Below are 19,972 nucleotides of genomic sequence, written 5' to 3'. Positions count from 1 at the left end.
GACTGCACCCCCCCCCCCCCCCCCCCCTCCTCCTTCCCGACTCCTCTCCACATCCCCTCCTGCTCCTCTTTCTCCTTCACCTCTCTTTCTTCTCCTCCTCCTCTTTGTCTTTCTTCTTCCTTTTCCTCCTCCTCCTCTTGTCTTTCTTCTTCCTTATCCGCTTCCTCCTTTTCTTCTTCCTTCTCCTCCTCTCCTCGTTGGCGCAAGGGTCAAACCTCTAGTGAACTCAGGCTTGGGTTCACCAGAGGCCCAAAGCTGAACCTAAGCATGCTAGGTTTGGCTCTGGTGAACCCAGGTCTGGGTTCACCAAAATTGAACCCAAGCTTACTGGTGTCCAGAACCCAGGCCTGTTGGGTTCGGTTTTGGTGAACCTAGGCATGGGTTCACCAGAATCGAACTCAGGCATACTGGTGAACCCAGCCAAAACCGAACCCAAGTATAACATTGTGTATGATATACTTTTGGTATGCAATTATGCATTGTTTTCTTTTTTTTATTAGCATAATTTACTTCTTTTTTGCTTGACTTGTTGGATTGTTTCATGTTTTCTTAATTCACTCAAGCATACTGGTGAACCCAGCCAAAACCGAACCCAAGTATAACATTGTGTATGATATACTTTTGGTATGCAATTATGCATTGTTTTCTTTTTTTTATTAGCATAATTTACTTCTTTTTTGCTTGACTTGTTGGATTGTTTCATGTTTTCTTAATTCACTTAGCACAACCAATATATATTTATAGTTGATTTAATTTGTGGTGTTTTTTTTATTGATAAGGAATAGCAATTGTAGATTGTTAATTTGATTTATTGCATGAATTTATGCATGATGAATTGATGATATGATAATTGTTTTTATTTCATTAGTGTTAAGTTAAAAAATTTAAAAATTATATATATATATCCTCCCCGCGCCCCCGCACCCAAGTTTTTTTAAAGTGCCGCATCGCCGCACCCGCACCTATGTGACATAGCTTTTGACATTTAGCATATACATTACCAATGATAGATTATTGCCAAGCCATATTTCACATCAAGTTGTCATATTTCCAATTTTTAACTGGTACAATGGAGAAGGTCCCTACATTTATTTGATAAATAAAGTGTTCAGTTTTTAAAGTTTAAGAGTCCAGATAAACATTCTTATAATCAAATCCCTGATTATTTAGATCTTCAAAAGCTTTGGTTGTCAGCATTACCTCTATTTCACAGACCATAGAGATCATAAACTTGACTGCAAGCATGTTGTATGCACCTTTCTTGGTGATAGTTCAACTACACAAAGACTTGCGGCTTTTGACATGCAAACTTGTCAGGTCTGCTTTTTAGAAAAAAATTGATGAATCACTTCTTTTTGAAAACACACACACACAGAGTAGCTCCAGCTGTAAACGCACACCACCCATGAAAATTCCAGCACCAATACACATGTCCATGCTAGTGATCAGGGCAGCTCCAATGGTAACCCTCAATTCTTCTTGTCATTATTATCAATTTTTCAGCATGTTCCCTATGTCTAAATCTTGTGAACAAACATTTTCAGGTTCTGCAACATCACAAAACCTTCCAGCTAACTCTCTTATAGCTAAACTTCTCATGTTATTAACCATTTATGCACTACAATAGTGTCACCAAGAGTTCCTTTACCTCACTAGCTGCATCCCCTACAGATAATCATCCTGAACCTAGTCAGTCAATGCTACCAACTCAGTTTGAACTAACCGACCCATGTGAACATATTACAACCCATCCCATGAACCTTCACCTGAACATGAAACTTTCAAACATAATCCTTGGCCTGAAATCATGTGATATAAACTTAATTGTTTGTTCATTGTTGGAGAACAATTCTGGAACCATAGGACTTGCAAATGGATTTTCAAATTAAATGGAAAGAAAAGATCAATTACAATAGAGGTACAAAGTTCACTTGCTGGTTTCTGGGTTTCATCAACTTAGGCTTGACTGTGATAAGATGTTTAGTTCCATTTTTCAGCTCATAACTATTCATTTGATTTTCATTGAAGTGTGTCTAAGCACAGATGATGTGCCAACTTGACACCTTTCTTCATAGCACTCCTAACCAAATTTTCAACATGGTGCAACCTCCTTGGTTATTGACAATTATCAACCTCATCATGTAAATTTATTGCATAAGGCAATTGGTGGCTTAAAAAGACCTTATCAGCGAGGTCCAAAATATTCAGATCTTATCTTTTTTGAAATTGTACTTACTTGCAGCAAAGCTAACTTATCAAAGTTCACTTGTCATAATTCTTCTTCCAGCATGATATTGCTATTGTTGATGATATAATCTTGACTGGAAGCAATCTTTAGGAAGTGAATCCACTAGTATCTCAGCTCAGCCAGTACTTTACTAATCTTGGTGACCTTAACTACTTGAATATCAAGGTTGGTTTTCTTCTAAGTGTTCCTAGATCCCCTAAAAGACTCAGCATGGACATAGCCAAACTGGTCTCCACTTTGATTCCAATTGGATTTAAACTCTCACTTTGGGATGAGGGAACTCTTGTAGATGTTGTTGGCTGTTGAAGAAGGGATGAGTATCTTCAAAGTTCAATATTTAGCTCTAACCTCACGTAGTATTACCGACAATTTGAATTAGGTGAGGCATTTGATTTCATGCAAATAACTGCTAAGTTAATGGCTGACAAACACATTTTATCTTAAAGGTACTTTGATTGTGGCATTCTTATTTGACCATGTTTTACATCTCATCATTATGCCTTTTGATGCAGATATTTCTGGCCGTTTGGATGCTTTAAATGTACTTATGGCCACCATTTCTTATTCAGACCTGATGTCGTTTCATGATTAACTAAGAAATAACCCAGAGTTGCCCACTTGAATAGTGGATGGTGCACAAAGCACTTGATATGACAATGAATCAGTTACATTACATCCAGGAACAAGTTTACATCAAGATCAGATTTGATATTGTTGGAGCAAAGGCCCTAATCACTGTAATTTAGATGGTTCAAATGCAAGTTTCTGTATGTCACCTCCCATCAGCTTGAGGAGAATGGCTAACATTACAAAATCGCATCAAAGTGGTTTATGGATCATTATTTGGAACAATCTAAAATTTTCAAATTGCATTTGAACTACACAAGTTAAATTCAAGATTCCAAGCCAATATGAACAGGTAGAATGAAGATGAGTGAAGGGATGAATTCAATTCAAATGCCTTAATTTAGAAGTGCATCATCGTCTATACAAGGCCAAGCGTTGGAATGTATAATATCAAATAAAATCAGTTCCTTCCGACCCTAAACTATCCCTGCTTTTCTCTTATAGATTTCTGAAGGCCATATCCGTAAGGACAACATTATAAAATCAAAGTGACTACTACATGGTATGCACTATTCTGTAGATGTGATGTCCACTGTTTGGATCTGACCGATTTGCCGTCAAACTTGTGTTTTTATTCTTTACAAATTTAGGTGCATTGTGAGCCATTGATTTTTAGACACTTTTAAAAAACTGCACGAATAATACATGTACTCCATTCAAAAACATTGTGGTGATCACATTTGTACAGTCAGATCCACAAAACATTCAATGATAATAAAAAAATAAATGGTTTTACTAATGGGCATTGGCTGGATGGACCCCTTTTAGGATGTTTTAGAATATGATATGCTTGGTTATTGCACTGAATTTATTTCTGTGTATATGTGGGACCTCGTCAAGGATGTTTTTTGACTGTATGAATAAAAATTTTACTATCCCCTCCAAAAAAAATTTATAAAAGCGAAGTCTATATATAACTAAACTTTAAATTGCCTATTTTGTGACACTCAAACGAAATCCTGCTCTTCTATTCCCATTACTTTCGTCCTCTAATCTATTTTGAGTACTAATCAATCTACCAACATGAACCCACTTCAATTTGCGTATGTAAAGAGAAAATGCAGCATCAACTAATCGTCCACGAAAAAGGAAGGGCTCAATTCAATCAAAGAACAGCCAATGCTAATGAAAGAAACAATGGGAAATCCAAAATAAGGGGCGATTCCTCACGAGAAATCGATGGCGGTTTCGATGGAAACCCTCGGGCTGAGATTCTGGACCGGGGAAAGCATCGATGGGCGTTGCGCGAACAAGACCACCTCGACCTCCGGCGACAGAGCCAGCCACGAACGAACCGCAAGGAGCTGCCTATCCCCAACAACCCCCGAGAAGGGAAGTGGGGCGGAGAAGATGGTCACAGATGGTCCAGGAGCCGAAGGGATCCTCTCTCTCTTGTGGGTAAGCTTGACCTGATCTCTCAGAGAGGGCAGCAAATGGGTTGCGTAGAGAGAGATGGAGATCAGCAGGAAGCCACAGAGCCAGACCGACCATAGACACGCCTGCAAATGATCTCAAAAAGGATCAATACCAATCTTTTACGACCAGAAGAACCAAGAGAGAAATGAGATGTGGGCAAGTGTTGGGGAATTCTGAAAGTGGGGGAAGATGACCAACCTTCATATTTTGTGGATGGAGACTATGAGATTTTTGGGAGTTCGAGAAAGTAGATACCAATTCTCCCTTGGATGATTTGAGCTGGTTCTCAATGGAAAAAGGATGTAGCTTTAACTGATATGGGAAGAGGGGTTGATCATGCGATGGTCAATAAATTAAGTAATGAAGGGTCTCCTCGAAAAACAAAAACAAATGATAATAATGAAGAGGTTTTTCAAGTGAATTGTTCATTCAGTCCGTAAATTTTATTTAGACTAATTTGCATAAAGCCACCTAGCTTATTAGCTATTTAACAAAATCCACCACCTTGTTCGCTACTGCATTCAGGTATCTAATTTTTTTCATTTATGTTTCAAAGACAATCTTCGTGTTAAAATCATTCAGCTGACCTCTGTTTAATCACCTATATGTAAATTCCCCATTTTAATTGTAGTTGACAAATTGAGTTTTTGTAATTACCCTTTTTCTTAACCATTCTGTAACTCGTGCTTTCTTGTATTATACAAGCAAGTTTTCCTTGTCTTATGCCATCCACATTGTGTAGAATACCTTGACATACTTTGTGTAATATCATTGAAGCTAGTCAACAAACTGAAATATTCATTTAGGCTCACATCAAGCTTGTTATGTCTTGCCATTTCTTGTCATCTGGCTCAGTGAAAGAAGCCACAAGTAACTCATTTAGCATAAATGAGTCAAGCACAAAAGGAAGGTATTCTGGTTGTTGTAACTCATTTAGCCTAAATATTCATTTAGGCTCACATCAAAATGAACTCACTAAAAACATGAATTATGGGTTGATGCTTAGCAAATGGACCATTTTGAGCACACATGTGAGGTCTGATTTACAAAACATGTCTTGCGACACTAAAATTAAGAATGTTTGAACCTCATATATATATATATATATATATATATATATATATATATATATATATATATATATATATATATAGAGAGAGAGAGAGAGAGAGAGAGAGAGACCCATCACAGTGGACGGGCTTCTCGTCGAACAACGCTCGTTTGTCAATTTTCAATGATTTAGGATCATTAGTGGCGGTCACTACCACCGCTAATGACCTCAGTAGAAAAACCATAACACATTAAAAAGAAATGTAGCCACTGATCAGCGCGGGATCACCACCGAAGAAGCATCATATAACTGTGGATATATATAAGGAGGGAGAGATGAAAATGACATCAGAAGTGTATCCACCTAATATAGTTAGAAAAGAAAAAAGGCATGAAAAACATTAGTAAAGGTCCTGAAAGTTTTAGTGGTGTTTTTTTTACCTTTAGTGATGTTTTTTGCGCATTAGTAAAGCTCCACAGAACATGTGTGCATCAGCCTTCAATGCCCCCTCTCCCTGGAGCCCATACTTCTAACTGGAAACATTAACCAAATACACGCAATTACATGAACTTATCACCCATAAGTGACTTAGTCATCATATCAGCTGCATTATTATTCACGTGAACCTTTACCAAGTCCAACTCTCCATCTTTTGTCATATTTTAAATCTTATGATTCTGCACATCAATGTCAATTTGTTTTGACTTGGAGAGACTTACCGAATTCTCTATCAAGTGAATTGTGCTTTGACTATCACAATACAATTGTACCTTCCTTTGCTCAATGCCAAATTCATTAACGAGACCCTTAAGCCATATGTCTTCTTTTGTTGCTTTTAAAGTTGCCATATATTCTACCTCAATCGTGAACATAGCAATCATGATTGAAGCATAAACTTTCAACTCAGTGGCCCCACCTGCTAGAGTAAATATATAACCACCAGCGGATCTTCTTTTATCGATGTTCCTTATAAAGTTAGCATTATAAAGTTAGCATCAACATAACCCATATGACTTACCCTACTTAAAGATTATACCAACATTTGAAGTTTCCTGTAAATATCAAAAAATTCATTTAACTACATTTCAATGCTCCTTTTCTATATTCCTCGTATACTTATTAACTATACCTACAACATATGCAACATCAGACCTACTACAAACCATGACGTACATAAAATAACCCACTACATTCGCATATGTCACCTTAAACATATATATGCTTCTTCCTTCATGCTAGGATACAAGTGCATACATAACTTGAAATGTATAGCAAGAGTTCTTACATGTTTCTCTTTTTTTCATAATGAATCTTTAAAGTTCATTTTCAACATCTTTTGTGAAACTCATAATTTGTTGACTTTTTTGTCTCTATGAATCTTTATGCTAAGGATTTTCTTTGTAGCACCAAGATCCTTAGTATCAAGCTTTTAACTCAGGGTCAACTTTAACCTATCAACTTCAATCATGCTTTTGATAGCAATTAACACATCATTTACGTATAACATCAAAATAATATATGAATCATCATAAAAAACTCAAGAGTAAGCATAACTGTCATAATCACTCTGAGTATACTTAACCTTAATTGTGTAAGAGTCAAAATGTTTATACCACTCCCGAAGAGATTGCTTCAACCCATAAAATGATTTTTTTAACCTATAAGCAAGACTCTCATTGCTTACTTCCTTGAAACCCTCAGGTTGTTGCATGTAGTTTTTCTTCTTTAGTTCTCTCTGAAGGATGCAATCTTCATATCAAGCTACTCTAACTCAAGACCGATCATGCATGACAACATTTGCCAACAACACCCGAATCGATATGTATTTTGCAACCGGTGATAAGACTTTATTATAAATGATTTTTTCTCTTCACGAGAATCTTTTCGTCTCTTTCTTTCTGAATCAATGTGAAACTTTTTACCATCTTTTTTTATGCAGTCTCTTTTTTTCTGAACACCCACTTGCAACCTATAGCTTTCTTGTCTTTGGATAACTTCACCAAGTCCCAAGTTTTATTCTTATTGAGTCACTCCATCTCTTCTGTCATAGCAAGCATCCACATAATGTTATCATTTAGATTAATAGCATATTTATATCATAATAGATCACCTACACAAACAGTTAGAGCAAAATAAACTATATCTTCAAAACTATACCAGACTAGATCCTTTTGGGTTCTTGTTTCTCTATCTATTACAAAGCTATAGGGTTGTTCTTGCTCTTGAACCATGCTAAGAGCGTCTTGAGAAAAAATTACATCTTCCATTGCTGGTAGATCAGTTTCATCCACCATCTCTACGGCTAGTTTCTTCTCGTTATCTTTCTGTTGCATGTAATCATTCTTATTTGCTTTCACCATATGATACTCATCAAATATAACATCCCTACTTATGATGACTTTATGATAATTAGAATTCAATAACTTATATCCCTTCACCCACTTCTCATAATCAAGAAAAATGCATGGTTTAGACTTAGCATCTAACTTGAAACATTGTCCAGTGTGCACTTGAAAATAAGCATAATATCCAAAAACTTTCGAAATAGAATAATTAGCTAGTTACTAGTCCATATCTCCTTTGGAGTCTTGCATGCAATCAATTCCTTTAGATGGTGACAATAAAACAAGTCACATGAATTGCCTTTGCCTAAAAGCTTTTCTCAAATCCTACATTCAATCTCATATTGTGAGCCCTTTTCATAAGAATCTTGTTCATTCTTTCTTCCAAATCATTATATTAAGATGTCTCTGGTGTGGTAAAGTGACGAGTGATTCTCTCATTTCTACGTAACTCCATAAACTCATTAGACTTGTACTCTCTTCCATTATCTAATCTCGAGTATTTTATCATTTTTCTTGTATGTCTCTACTTCTATCTTCTACTACTTGAATTTTAAGAATGCTTCTATTTAATTCTTCATGAAATAGACCCAAAATTTTCTTAAGTAATCATCTATGAAGGTAATCAAATATTTAGACCCAACATTGGATTTAACCGGTGTAGGCCCCCATACATCTGTATGCACATAGTTTAGGATGTTATAGCTCGTGTGATTTGCAGTTTTGAAAGTCACTTTATATTGCTTTCCCAATACACAATATTTGTAGAAATCTAATTTTCATGACTTAATATTATTTAACAAGTTTCTTTTATTAAGTTTCATCATACATCTTTCATTTATATACCCTAGTTGCATATACCAAAAAGTGATCTAATATTCACTAGCCTCTTCATTGATGGTCACAAGTACTATACTTGAAACTGTGTTCCCTATCAACCTGTATAAGTTTTTTTGTCAACTACCCTTTCATGACTATCAAAGCTCTTTTAGTCACCTTAAGAACTTCACTTATTGTTGCAAACTTGTAACCACTTACATCTAAAGCACCCCAAAAAATTAAACTTTTCTTAAGTTTAAAAACATATGTCACACCAATTAAGGTTATTATCACCCCATCAAACATCTTTATTTTTATTAATCATATTCAAGTGATCTTACCATAACATCATTATCAATAAGAAATGAACCATCATCATAATCCAGATAGGTATCAAACCAATCTCTATGAAGGCACATCTGACATGAACATTTAGAATCCAAAATTCAGTGATGCAAGAATTGATTCATACTTGCAGAAACTAAAAGAAAATTTAAACCATCACATTCATTTATGTCGGCTATCACACTTGTCTGTTCTGAGCTCTTGTGCTTATTCTCTTTCTTCTCAATATGTCCTCTCTGCAGTCCCTCTTCAAGTATCCCTTTTTGCAGTAATAGCAAGTAACAGTGTTATTTTTTCTCAACTTTGATCGGTTCTCATTTTCAAGGTCCTGTAACTTTGATTTACCTCTTTCTTGACCTGAATCACTTCTTGTTAGAAGCTCTTCTCTTTGAGGTTGGTCGGTGCCGATCTTTTTATTTATCTCATTTGATAAAAGAGACGCAATAACCTTATCTAACTTAAGAGTCTTCTTATCAAATAAAAGAGTTGTCACAAGGTAATCGTAGGATGGAAGAAAAGAGGCCAAAAGTAACAAAGCTCGATCTTCTTCTTTAATCTTTACTTCAAGATTCAATAATTGTCTCAAGATTCTATTAAAGACATTTAAGTGATCCTACAAATTCGAGCCTTCGATCATCTAAAAAACATATATTTGCTTTTTTAATTGAAGTTTATTAGTCAATGATTTTGTCATATAACTCTCTAATTTCATCTATAACTCCAGGACAGAGTCTATATTCATGACATTATATAGAACAACATCTATAAGATTAAGCCAAATAACACTAATAATTCTTTTACATATGTCATCATAATCATCATCAAACATATCCTTGGGTCTCTTATTTTTTCATAGAAGGCTTTAACCAGCCCTTGTTGGGTTAAGAGATCTTTCACTCTACATTTCATAACCCAAAGTTTTTTTCATTAAACTTTTCAATCTCATACTTTGTGCTTAATCCTTTCATTATCATCGTAAACAAGCCCTAAGATCGGGTCTCACTCGGATACCAGTTTGTAAGCATGAAAGACGTATAAACACATGATACAATAAAAGAATAAGAAAGCAATCAAACACACGATATACCAAATTTATGTGGTTCCGCAAAACTGTCTACATCCATAGAGAGAATACGAGAGAAATCTTTATTGAAACTGACAAGTTCACGATATTACAGTGCACTAAAAAACAAGAAGAAATACACTAATATGCAACTAATGCGGATTACCTTGACTCAAAACCAAAATCTGCACTACCTTCTTTCTCCTCTCTTATTGCAATCTAAACAAGCAGTGGGAACAAAAACCTTCAAAAACCTCTCCTGAAAAATCTTAGGTTGGAACCACTTTCTTATATAGGTTTCTAATTACCAGTAGTTTCCAAAACAAAGAAACCCCCAATACTTTGGGGTTTCCTTGGAGACATAAGAAAGAGACTATAAGTGGGTTCCATGTCTCATGTAGCAAGACAAAGCCACATTACCCCCAACAATGCTTTGATACCTTCAAAGCAACACATTATAAAATAAAAATAGAACAATGCAAGAAAGTAGTTAACGTGGTTCAGTGTTTCCACCTACGTCCACAGTGAAAGATGCTCGCTCACACACTGGGTGAGTAAGTTTCCATTATTTAAAAGATTTACATATGAGATCAGATTTCCAATTCATTAGATCTCCTAAACTCAAGGCATAATTTATGAAAATTATCATTTCCAATTTTGATATAATCCTTCCCAATTGTGTTGATCCTATCCTTCCCAGTTGTGTCGACCTTATCCTCCTTATCTTTCCCTGCTGTGCTAACCTTATAAAGATTGCTTCCACCTTTTCTTCCCTTAGCTGTTGACCTACATTTGGCACCATTCACGTAAGCTGCATTTGAATCTATCTTGGACTCAATCTTCGGATCTGGATCTGAACATTCTGAGTCTGGTTCTCTTTCAGTCCTCCTCAAACTAGTCGTAGTGTGCTGGTGTGCATATCTTGAAAAGTAGCCCCAGGAAGAGCTTTTGTAAATACATCTGTCACTTGTTTGGAGGGGTTATAGATTGCCTAAAGGCAAAGTCAGGGCTACCAACTCTATCCCCAACCCAAGCAAGCTTGGGTCAGGTGTGGGGAAGGAAAAAAAGAATGAAATTAAAGAGATTTACCCTTTCATTAGCTGTAATTAGGCGTGCAAATACATATAGCCACACCTGTTTCCAATTTTTTACTATGGTTTCCACATGTTTCCAAGGCTAGTTTGCAGGCCTCTAATTATTTTATTAGAGTTCACGCACATATTAGATCATATTCTAGGTTAGGACTAGAGTTTTCCAAATATGATCAAAGTTAAAATTGCACTTATGCTAGTAATGCTCATAGTCAGGCCAGTACTAAAGTAAACCCAGTAAATATTCGTTCCCTCAACTTTTTGCTGTTGATCTTAATTTGTGATCTTGAAATCTACAAGATGCACTTACTTAATTTGCACAATGCTAATCTGGGAATAGATAGTCGATGAAATAATTTATGTTCTCATAAAGTTCACAAGAAGCAATGAAGTTCAGCTTTGGAGCCACCTAATAACATATATGATTGTCGCTTTCATAACACCATAGAGGGCATTCTCTAAAGTACAGCTACAATCTGCACCTGATTGGCAATAGCACACTCAACCACAAGTCTTCCAATCCAGATAATCTGAATCTGATACCGGTTGAGACTGCTGAAATATGAGACGTCCATTGCTGCCATTGGATACCAAGAATACGCAACAGAGCTCTGGAACCAACTTGGCATTGATGTTACTCTCAACCTGGATAATCACCCTAGAAAATTGTTGACATGACTAACTGCTGAATGCATTCTGCCCTTTGAATCCTTTCATTTTCTGTTTGCTCCTGTCCTCCACTGGACTTACTTTCCTTGGTGCTTCATTGAGAAAAAACCAAAAAAAAGTCACATCAGAACGGAGGAACCATATCCAATTTTAACAGAAAGGTATAAGCCTTTTTGGAGCAATCATGAACATATCAATTTTTATGTAGATCAACGTATATCTCTTCTGTCAAGTTGGTAATGGACATAGGCCTGTGAATTCAAAATTGAGTTTATCCAATAGTAAGACTACTCATTCTGTCAAGCATTTACATGAATGAGCATTCTGCATTGAAATTTGATAATACACTGACTACAAGTCTACAAGTATATTCATCCCAAGATACGCATGAGACAGATGTTCAGAAACAACTTCATTAAAACAACCCACTTTAGAAAAGTATACAGTGAGCTCTACATAACATGATCATAATAATTAGTTGGTTTAACAGTATGATCCCCACATGCCTACAAAGATGGGCTACAATGCATTTTTCAAGCATACACCTAACAAAATAAGGAAAAGAAGCAAACGTCCAGGTTTTCTAGGGTTGAACAACACATAATTAGTTCATTAACTTGCAGTATACATTATTTGGCATGGAGACAATTAATGAGCAATCACACGGAGACTCCAGCATGCCTCTCTGTGTTATGTCTCCAAGATTTATGGATATCCATATGGTTCACGTCTAGAGAATGCTATAAATGCAAGAGTCAAGGTCGATTCTTCAAGTAGAAAGTAAAAACAGTAAAAGTTTTAGAACATAAACTAGAAGAGAAAAACTTTTAACAATCAGAATGAAAATGATGATGGTTACATTTGTGGAAATAATGAGTCAAGGTCGATTCTTCAAGTAGAAAGTAAAAACAGTAAAAGTTTTAGAACATAAACTAGAAGAGAAAAACTTTTAACAATCAGAATGAAAATGATGATGGTTACATTTGTGGAAATAATGAGTATCAAACATATTTTGCATTAGCTACCATTGGTTGTAAGTGGGTGCACATGGTGAAGACTAAAGTGATGAACCAATAGAAAGGTACAAAGCCAGATTGGTGGTAAGATGATATAGTCAACCATATGGCATAAATTTTGCTGAGATCTTTACATTATTGGCCCATATTAGCATAGTGAGATCATTGTTGATAGTTGCAACAATTAACCAAGGAAAAAAATATCAGTTAGCTGTGATGAATGCCTCTCTAGATGGAGATCTGAATGAAGAAGTTTACTTGGAATCACATCCAAAAATGATGGAAGACCCTCAGAGACTTGAGTAAGCATCATGGGTCTAGTTTGAGAAAATACTACAAGCACGGTGTGTGAGTTTCAACAAAATGATCATGATCCAATTCTATTTGTCTCAATTTTCAGGAAGGATAGAGTTTTTGTTACTTTTATGTTGATGATATGATAATAACAAGTAATGAAAATAATAAAATACTTCAAATCTCAATATTGAAATAGTTTACAGTCAATTACCACAATCACACATTCTAAACTTTAGCCAGGTTTTGATTCTTGTTGTGTGCTTACTAGAATTGCATGCTACATCTGCCTTCACAGGTGAATTCTGGTTCTAGTAAGAAGGAAATGCCTAATGATTTATTTCACACTAATAATGCATAAAGGGATAAGCAGCCCTATTAGGGTACAGATGGTTCTATTAATAAAATCTAGAGTACAGATGGTTCTATTAATAAAGTCCAGGATTTCTAACTGCCTGTTAAAAGATGAATGCTTTGATGGTACAAGGTAACACTAGATCAGGAAAATCAATCCACTGACCAACAAAAAGGAACAAATATACCTTTTATTGTCCAGTAACTTTGAGGTGATTTTTCCATCCATATTAGAGTCTGACTGTTTGTTTTCTTTGGTATCTGGAAGAGTTATACCGCAAAGAAATGGAGACAGCAGCGGGTCAGGTGAGGAATCTGGCATATTGCTTCCATCATTTGTTGAAGAAATGCCTAAGAAGGAGCTAAGTTCTTGGAGTTCCTTTCCAAGCATAACTGCACTATTATTCCACAATCCTTTATGAGATTTTCTCCTCCTCTGGAATTCAGCAAATATTGTGCAAAGGATCAATTTTTTATCGTGTTACTTTGAAACTTAAACATTTGTAATCATATTTTCATGGAAGTTTTGATCCTTAACATGATTACAACACCTTTAATAGATGAGGATGCTGCACAGTTAAATGTCCAAGTGTGTCCTTTCCCAAACTTGCTGCACACACAGGGCATACCTGCATGGTTTCACATGAGAACAAACCTGCTAGAAACTTTAAGTATCAAGAATGAAAAAATACATGCCAAAGCACAATAATCCAAAATGCTTAAGCAAGTCGATTTTGTGTTTGTATCTGACAAAAAGAGCTACAATGATTCCAGTTCAGTGGCAATTCTGTAATAGGGATAATAGAAATTGCTATGATAAACTTCCAAGAGAGACATGGTGGTGGTAGATGAACAGTCTGAATCAATAATCTTAATTATGTTTATTATTCCCATCAGCAGATGCCTAATGAAATAAGTACCTTATTCAAATGTTTCTTTGAGATCTTTCTATACTGTATGATTTGCTTTAATTTCTCCCACAATTCCTGGTTGAGGTGGAAGAAAACCATGGTGAATTGTAGGCCTAACTAGAATGTCAAATGAAATAATAGTGTGTTAACTCTCAGTTCTACGGCCCTTGTTAATCAGAGAGGTTCTGTAAATCTGCTTTAACAATAAACCATGTCCTTATGCACCAGTCATTTGCAGAAAACCATCAAACAAATAAGGATAAAGTTGGCCCCTCATGAACTTGCAAATTGAAAAGCAATGGTCTTCAGGTTAACATGAACTGGTGATAGATAGTAAAAAACAAAATTTTATTTCAGGAGCATTCTAGGAAATAGCCATCTGAATGGACCATATGCAAGAGAGAAAATTTTCAGGACATCAAGGGGTTCTGACCAAGCTAAATTCTGTCAGTCCAGCTTGAAGGAATCAAGGGTCTACACAGGATCGGATACAGGGTATAGGTCCTCATTTTCACAAGTAAATTTGACCACCTTGAATTTCTGGTTATAAGTCTAGACATCAAATCATTCTCATTCTGAGAATTAAGAATGACAAACACTTAACTTGAGAGCACAAATTTTATATGTAAACTCTATGGTGTTCCACTGAAGCCTTAGCAGCAGCAACATTTCTAGCTTGCTTATTTGAATTGTTTCCCTGTGATAACTCGAGAGTGCGAATACTAATCTCTCTGAGAATTTGATGCTGACAGTCTTTAAACTAACTATTGATGAATTGAAATCCCTTCACATACCCACATAAATCTTCAGAGAATTGATTCTGAAAAGCCAAGAGACTTAGAGATTCCTTGAATTTTTGCCTCTCTTCCATAGTGCTTACTCAAGATCGTACTTTTGGTGCTTGACCATGATTTCAATGCTGGAATCTTGGCCAGAATGTAGAGTAGAAGCTTTGGTAGCCAATTCAGGTTTCACGCATCATCCTTGCATCAACAGACAAACAAGAAGCAATCACTTGTGCTCTTTTATTCAACAAGTTACTGTGTTATTCAACATAAGTTCGTGTCCCTTGTCATCATAAAACATCACACAGTTGTTTATTTTCTCACGTACACAGCCACAGATGTCCATATGACACTTGACACTACAAACTTTATCTTCTGTTTACATTTTACGTATATGTATGTCCACAAGCATTTTTATATAAAAGTCTTGCCTTCAGAAGAGGGTCAAAGTTATGTTACTTGTAATTTGTTGTTGTTCTAGCCGATACGCACATAAGAAAGACCCCATTCTCTAGTAGCACACTCAAATCCTTACGGAGAAGCATATAAGAAATCTACCTCTGAAGGGATTATGGTTCTAGGGAAAGACTCATCCAGAACAGAAATACATAACCAGTGAAGACCTTCGCAAGACCATGATAAAGGGTTCTTTCTCCATTATATGCCCATTTGTATGAAGACTTGACCCATTTGTTACTGATGCTCCCATTTTGGTGATAAGATAAATGTTTTGTCATGCAAATCATCTATTGTCTCACTAAATTACAGAACTATATGTGAAGCCAGACACCATAATCTAACAAAAACAACTGGATGATCTATGGCTGACTTAAGCATGTTGTCTCAGCTGAGTGATGTCTTCAAGCTGATGATCGAGGACTACAACCATTAGGGGAGGTGCTTCTTTGGTTTTCTAGATCTGCAATCAGTTATTAAGGAATCTAGTGAATGGTGTGAAGCCTCACTCGAAGTTCTTTACCAGGAGTATGGACACCAACTCTGAAAAAAAAATTGGGAGGAAAAATGGAATCATCAGCAGCATCATAGTTCTATTTCAGATAAGTTGGATCTGAAGATAGTCTTTCTTAATCAAGGTCCTGGAAAAAAGCAACTTAACCAAGATCATTTAAGGCTCTTTATCGAAGTCCAATATGGTATGATTGCTTGAGAGTGTGCAAAAGTCAAAAACAAGGGTTCATAATGACAATCTATTATGTTATATGTTGATGGCATGATTTTAACTGAAGGTGACATGCACATAAAATTTGAATGATTGAATAATGTTTTAATTTTATGAATCTGGCAGCATGACATTCCCAATATGAAGCACTTCAATAATGAAACCCTGTGCAAGATATTACTCTAGTGACATATATGAGCTGAGCCTAGATTATTTGAGATTCGCTTGAGCTCGAGACGAGCTTGAACACCAAAGCTTGGCTCAATTGAGATTAACTAAGCTTTGAGATTTATAAATTGAATTAAAAAAAGAAGAAATGCAAAATGAGAGGGCGGGATTTGAACCTGTGGCCTCTCTTTCGAAGGAAAAGAGGGTAATTGTTAAACCAAGCAATTTACTTGAGTTCTAGAGTGTATTGAATTAATCTACATGAATGTTCTATATGTCTGGATGAGCTTAAACAAGCTTTCAGGACTTGAGCTTGGCTTATTTAAGTAAATGAGTATAGGATAAGACTTGAGCTTGGCTCATCTAGGTACCAGCGAGACCAGAGTGAACCATAACAAGCCGAGCCTGAGCTTCTGCAACAGGTTTGATTTTTTTTTTTTATGACGAGGAACCCTCACCGAAACAAGGAAAACTCCGTGTGGGGCCCCACGACCTCCCTGCCTTATGTGGCCCACCTCTGAAAGCTACGGACACATCCATGCATTAGTGAAAACAGGCTTGACTTGTTGTGTTGTGCAGCTCTAATTACTCATAGTCACAATAAGCAAGTCAATCTAAGCTTTCTGCAGTTCAAACTGTTGATGGAGCGATCATATATGATCTGAGTTCCTTGGAGTATTCCTGAGATCCTACACGACAGTTTCAAGAGAAATTCCTATGCATCATATTACATTCCCTTCTGTTGTTTGAACACCTTTCCTCTGTCATGTAGCCATGTTTTCAGTAATGCAACAGAAAATAGTCTTTTCATCAAACACTGCAAATAAAGTGCATTCATATAATGGCACAAGATATTGTTTTGTCTTCCAAATATTATTAATTGTCTCTAATTTCAACATCAACAAATGTAGGCCTCTTCAGCCCTTTTGTTGGGGATTAGAATTTTTAACATGGTAATAAATATTTTTGTTTCCCATTGTCTTTTTTTCTTTGAGAGAGAAGTAAATGAAATTGGCCCTACAATTTCGAAAATCTTACCTTATCGCCACTGTTTGTTTTTATTCAGTGTTTTTTAATAAGTTTCATTTGAGCTGTATAGTGCGTCTGAGAACTAAGCATTCTGTCAAGCCTCTCTTCCAACTTCTAAGAATATGGTCCTTTCGTTATTAGATTAAACTCTATATCAACAACAAGCTGTTTTTTTCATACATTTCATTCATTACTGAGGAAATCTAAATACAGAAACCATGAAAACAATGCCGTACCGAATTCTTCACATCAAAACAATGCTCTTCCTGGAGGTGTCTACAGAGAAGGGTTACTTCAATATCCACATAACAGAAAGGACACTGAAAAGATGCCCTCATGTCCTCATCTCCCTCTATGCCATCCAAGCTTACACGTGATTCTGTTCATCATAAGATCTTCATTAAAATACTGGTAAAAGGAATTAAATTGCATATGCTTGTGAGAAGGAAAGGGCATGCTAGTGGAACCATAGTTAATGAGTCCTCTCAAATAGCATAAAATACATGTTCAAAGCATGGTCTTTCAAGTATCTCAAAGGAACACTGAAAATGCCTTTTTCCAGTTAGAAAATAAATAGAAGCATAAGGGTATGATACATGGATAAAAAAGCCACACACCCTCATTTGAAGCACTGAAAAGATGATTGTCTGAAGATATTTCTTGCATATCAACATCATTGGCCTTATATGGAACTAAAACTCGCATGGCTATACTTAGATGATAGTACTGTATCATAAATAAAGGATGAATCTCAAAGACTAGAAGGCTGGATTTAGATGAAAACTTGAAGAAAGAACGAAATTTAAAAACTAAAATCTGAAACAACTAAATGATACAGATGAATGTCCGATGGGATCTCAACATAAAGGGAAACCATGCTTACCATATCAAACACTAAAGAACATTAACTCAGAATTGAACTCGCTGAATACAGAATCAAATTTCTATTCAAACTCCAATAATAGACAAAAAGCAATCACTTCATGTGCAAAGTTAAAATTTTAATATTGAAGACAATCATCAACACAAATTAACAGCTATATCACACAGACACTTTGTTTTGAGTCCCATTCTGTATCCCTTTATACATCAGTCACATTCAAAACTTCACAAAAATGGTTGCATCCCTGTATCCGCAGCCATATCCATGTGAGATAGGTTAATATAAATCAATCCAGAATCTCATTCCAATGCCAAAAAGGCGAATATCACAAAATCTATCTCAGAATATTAACCATCTCAACTGCACTGCAACTAGGCATTCTGCTACAACTAGCGATTCTGCATTCTTTTATTCCAGCAACAAAATACAAGGCAATGATCACGACACTTCAATACCATAAAGATAAAGAAGAAAAAGAAAGTGTCTCTGGTTCTCTCGGGACCAAATGCTGTCCCTCAATCCAGCCATTATTCTACGCTTGACGAACACGTTGATCGGTAAGCATCATAATGAACAACCTTCACAAATTCTGTCATATCCTAATTCCAAGTTTTCCAACATCTAACTAGTTGCTGAAAAAAAAAAGCTAACAAAGGCTTCATATTTCAAAAAAAACACCAAGAAACAAACTATAGCATAATTCATGCTCAAACCCAAAATGCTCAAGAAGTCCATCTGTAATAGTGGAAGAAGAAATCTGCATGAAACCCACTTATTCCCACCTGAGAATTCAATAAAAGAAACCAACCAGAACCAGAAAGAGACCCAATGAGAGACTTAGCGCAGCAGAAAACCATCAGTACAGAATAACCCAAATTATAGAAATATAACCACACTTAAGATGCTATCCCACAGAGCAACTTCATCAAACCCATATAAGAAACACACACATAATCACACCAACTTCTTCAGACTTATAAATTAAAGTAGACTTTCCTAACCATCTCATAAATAAATCCAACATTGTCAAAAGACTAAGCTGAATTGTATGGAAAATCAAATTTAGATCAACAGGAAACAATGCAATGGAGTCGGAAAGGAGGAGGTCCATGAAGTAATTAAAGCAATTGTGTGCTAGAAAGCATGTGAGAAAACCAATCTTCCGATGAAGTAGAACTACCGGAATTGGGGCCGGCAGCTTGGACGAAAGTAAAGTGATTGGCAGGGTGGAACCGAGAAGCCCAGAACTCCATTTCCATGCCCTCACCTCTCACTCCCCCAACTTCCACAGACAAGAGAGAGAGAGAGAGAGAGAGAGAGCACCGAAGCAATCATGTAAGATCGCATTAGCACCACTCACGAAAAAAAAAGAGCTGCCTTACTTTTGGAAAATTTACAATTAACCATCCGTTCTTTAATAAAATTCGAATATAACCGTTTTAATATTTAGAAATTGCTCAAGCAAGGGATAAAGTTAATGAAAAAAAAGCACTTCATGAACAATTCCTGGAAACTTTCTGTGGTTATTGAACTTTTTGATAATACGAGTGCTAAACAGAAATTATTATAAGTTAGATGATTATTTGTGAAATTGCTTAAAAGTTAGAAAATACTTTAATCATGCACCACAGGGAGGAGTACTTGTGGACACAAAGAATGGATTCCCAACTTCACTTCCAGG

The 19,972-nt window shown here is 36.0% G+C and overlaps 1 protein-coding gene across 2 annotated transcripts; it reads right to left on the bottom strand.

Annotated features, from left to right (window-relative positions):
* Positions 1-11,333: 11,333 nt before the first annotated feature.
* Positions 11,334-19,598, bottom strand: LOC149833137 (protein DEHYDRATION-INDUCED 19 homolog 6-like). Of its 2 annotated transcripts, none has more exons than XM_090014934.1 (5): positions 19,472-19,598; positions 17,645-17,787; positions 13,887-13,964; positions 13,524-13,771; positions 11,334-11,763 (listed from the first exon to the last, which is right to left on the bottom strand). In XM_090014934.1, the coding sequence occupies exons 1-5, from the start codon at positions 19,548-19,550 to the stop codon at positions 11,661-11,663; spliced, it is 651 nt and encodes a 216-aa protein (XP_089871060.1). In that variant the 5' UTR covers positions 19,551-19,598; the 3' UTR covers positions 11,334-11,660. The 2 variants fall into 2 exon arrangements, with proteins under 2 accessions (XP_089871060.1, XP_089871059.1); XM_090014933.1 differs by lacking the exon at positions 19,472-19,598 and adding an exon at positions 18,026-18,128.
* Between the last annotated feature and the right edge of the window lie 374 nt (positions 19,599-19,972).

Source organism: Nuphar pumila, chromosome 7 (genome assembly GCF_984573655.1).
Source record: "Nuphar pumila chromosome 7, dmNupPumi1.hap1.1, whole genome shotgun sequence".
In the NCBI taxonomy this organism is placed as follows: domain Eukaryota; kingdom Viridiplantae; phylum Streptophyta; class Magnoliopsida; order Nymphaeales; family Nymphaeaceae; genus Nuphar; species Nuphar pumila.
This window is presented reverse-complemented; position numbering and strand designations above follow the sequence as displayed.

Coding starts and splice junctions, on each gene's coding strand:
- LOC149833137 (XM_090014933.1), bottom strand. CDS start 18,113: ATGCGAGTTTTAGTTCCATATAAGGCCAATGATGTTGATATGCAAGAA. Junction 13,965..17,644: donor GTTTTGATGTGAAGAATTCG/GTACGGCATTGT, acceptor GAAACCATGCAG/GTATGCCCTGTGTGTGCAGC. Junction 13,772..13,886: donor AGCATCCTCATCTATTAAAG/GTGTTGTAATCA, acceptor GCTGAATTCCAG/AGGAGGAGAAAATCTCATAA.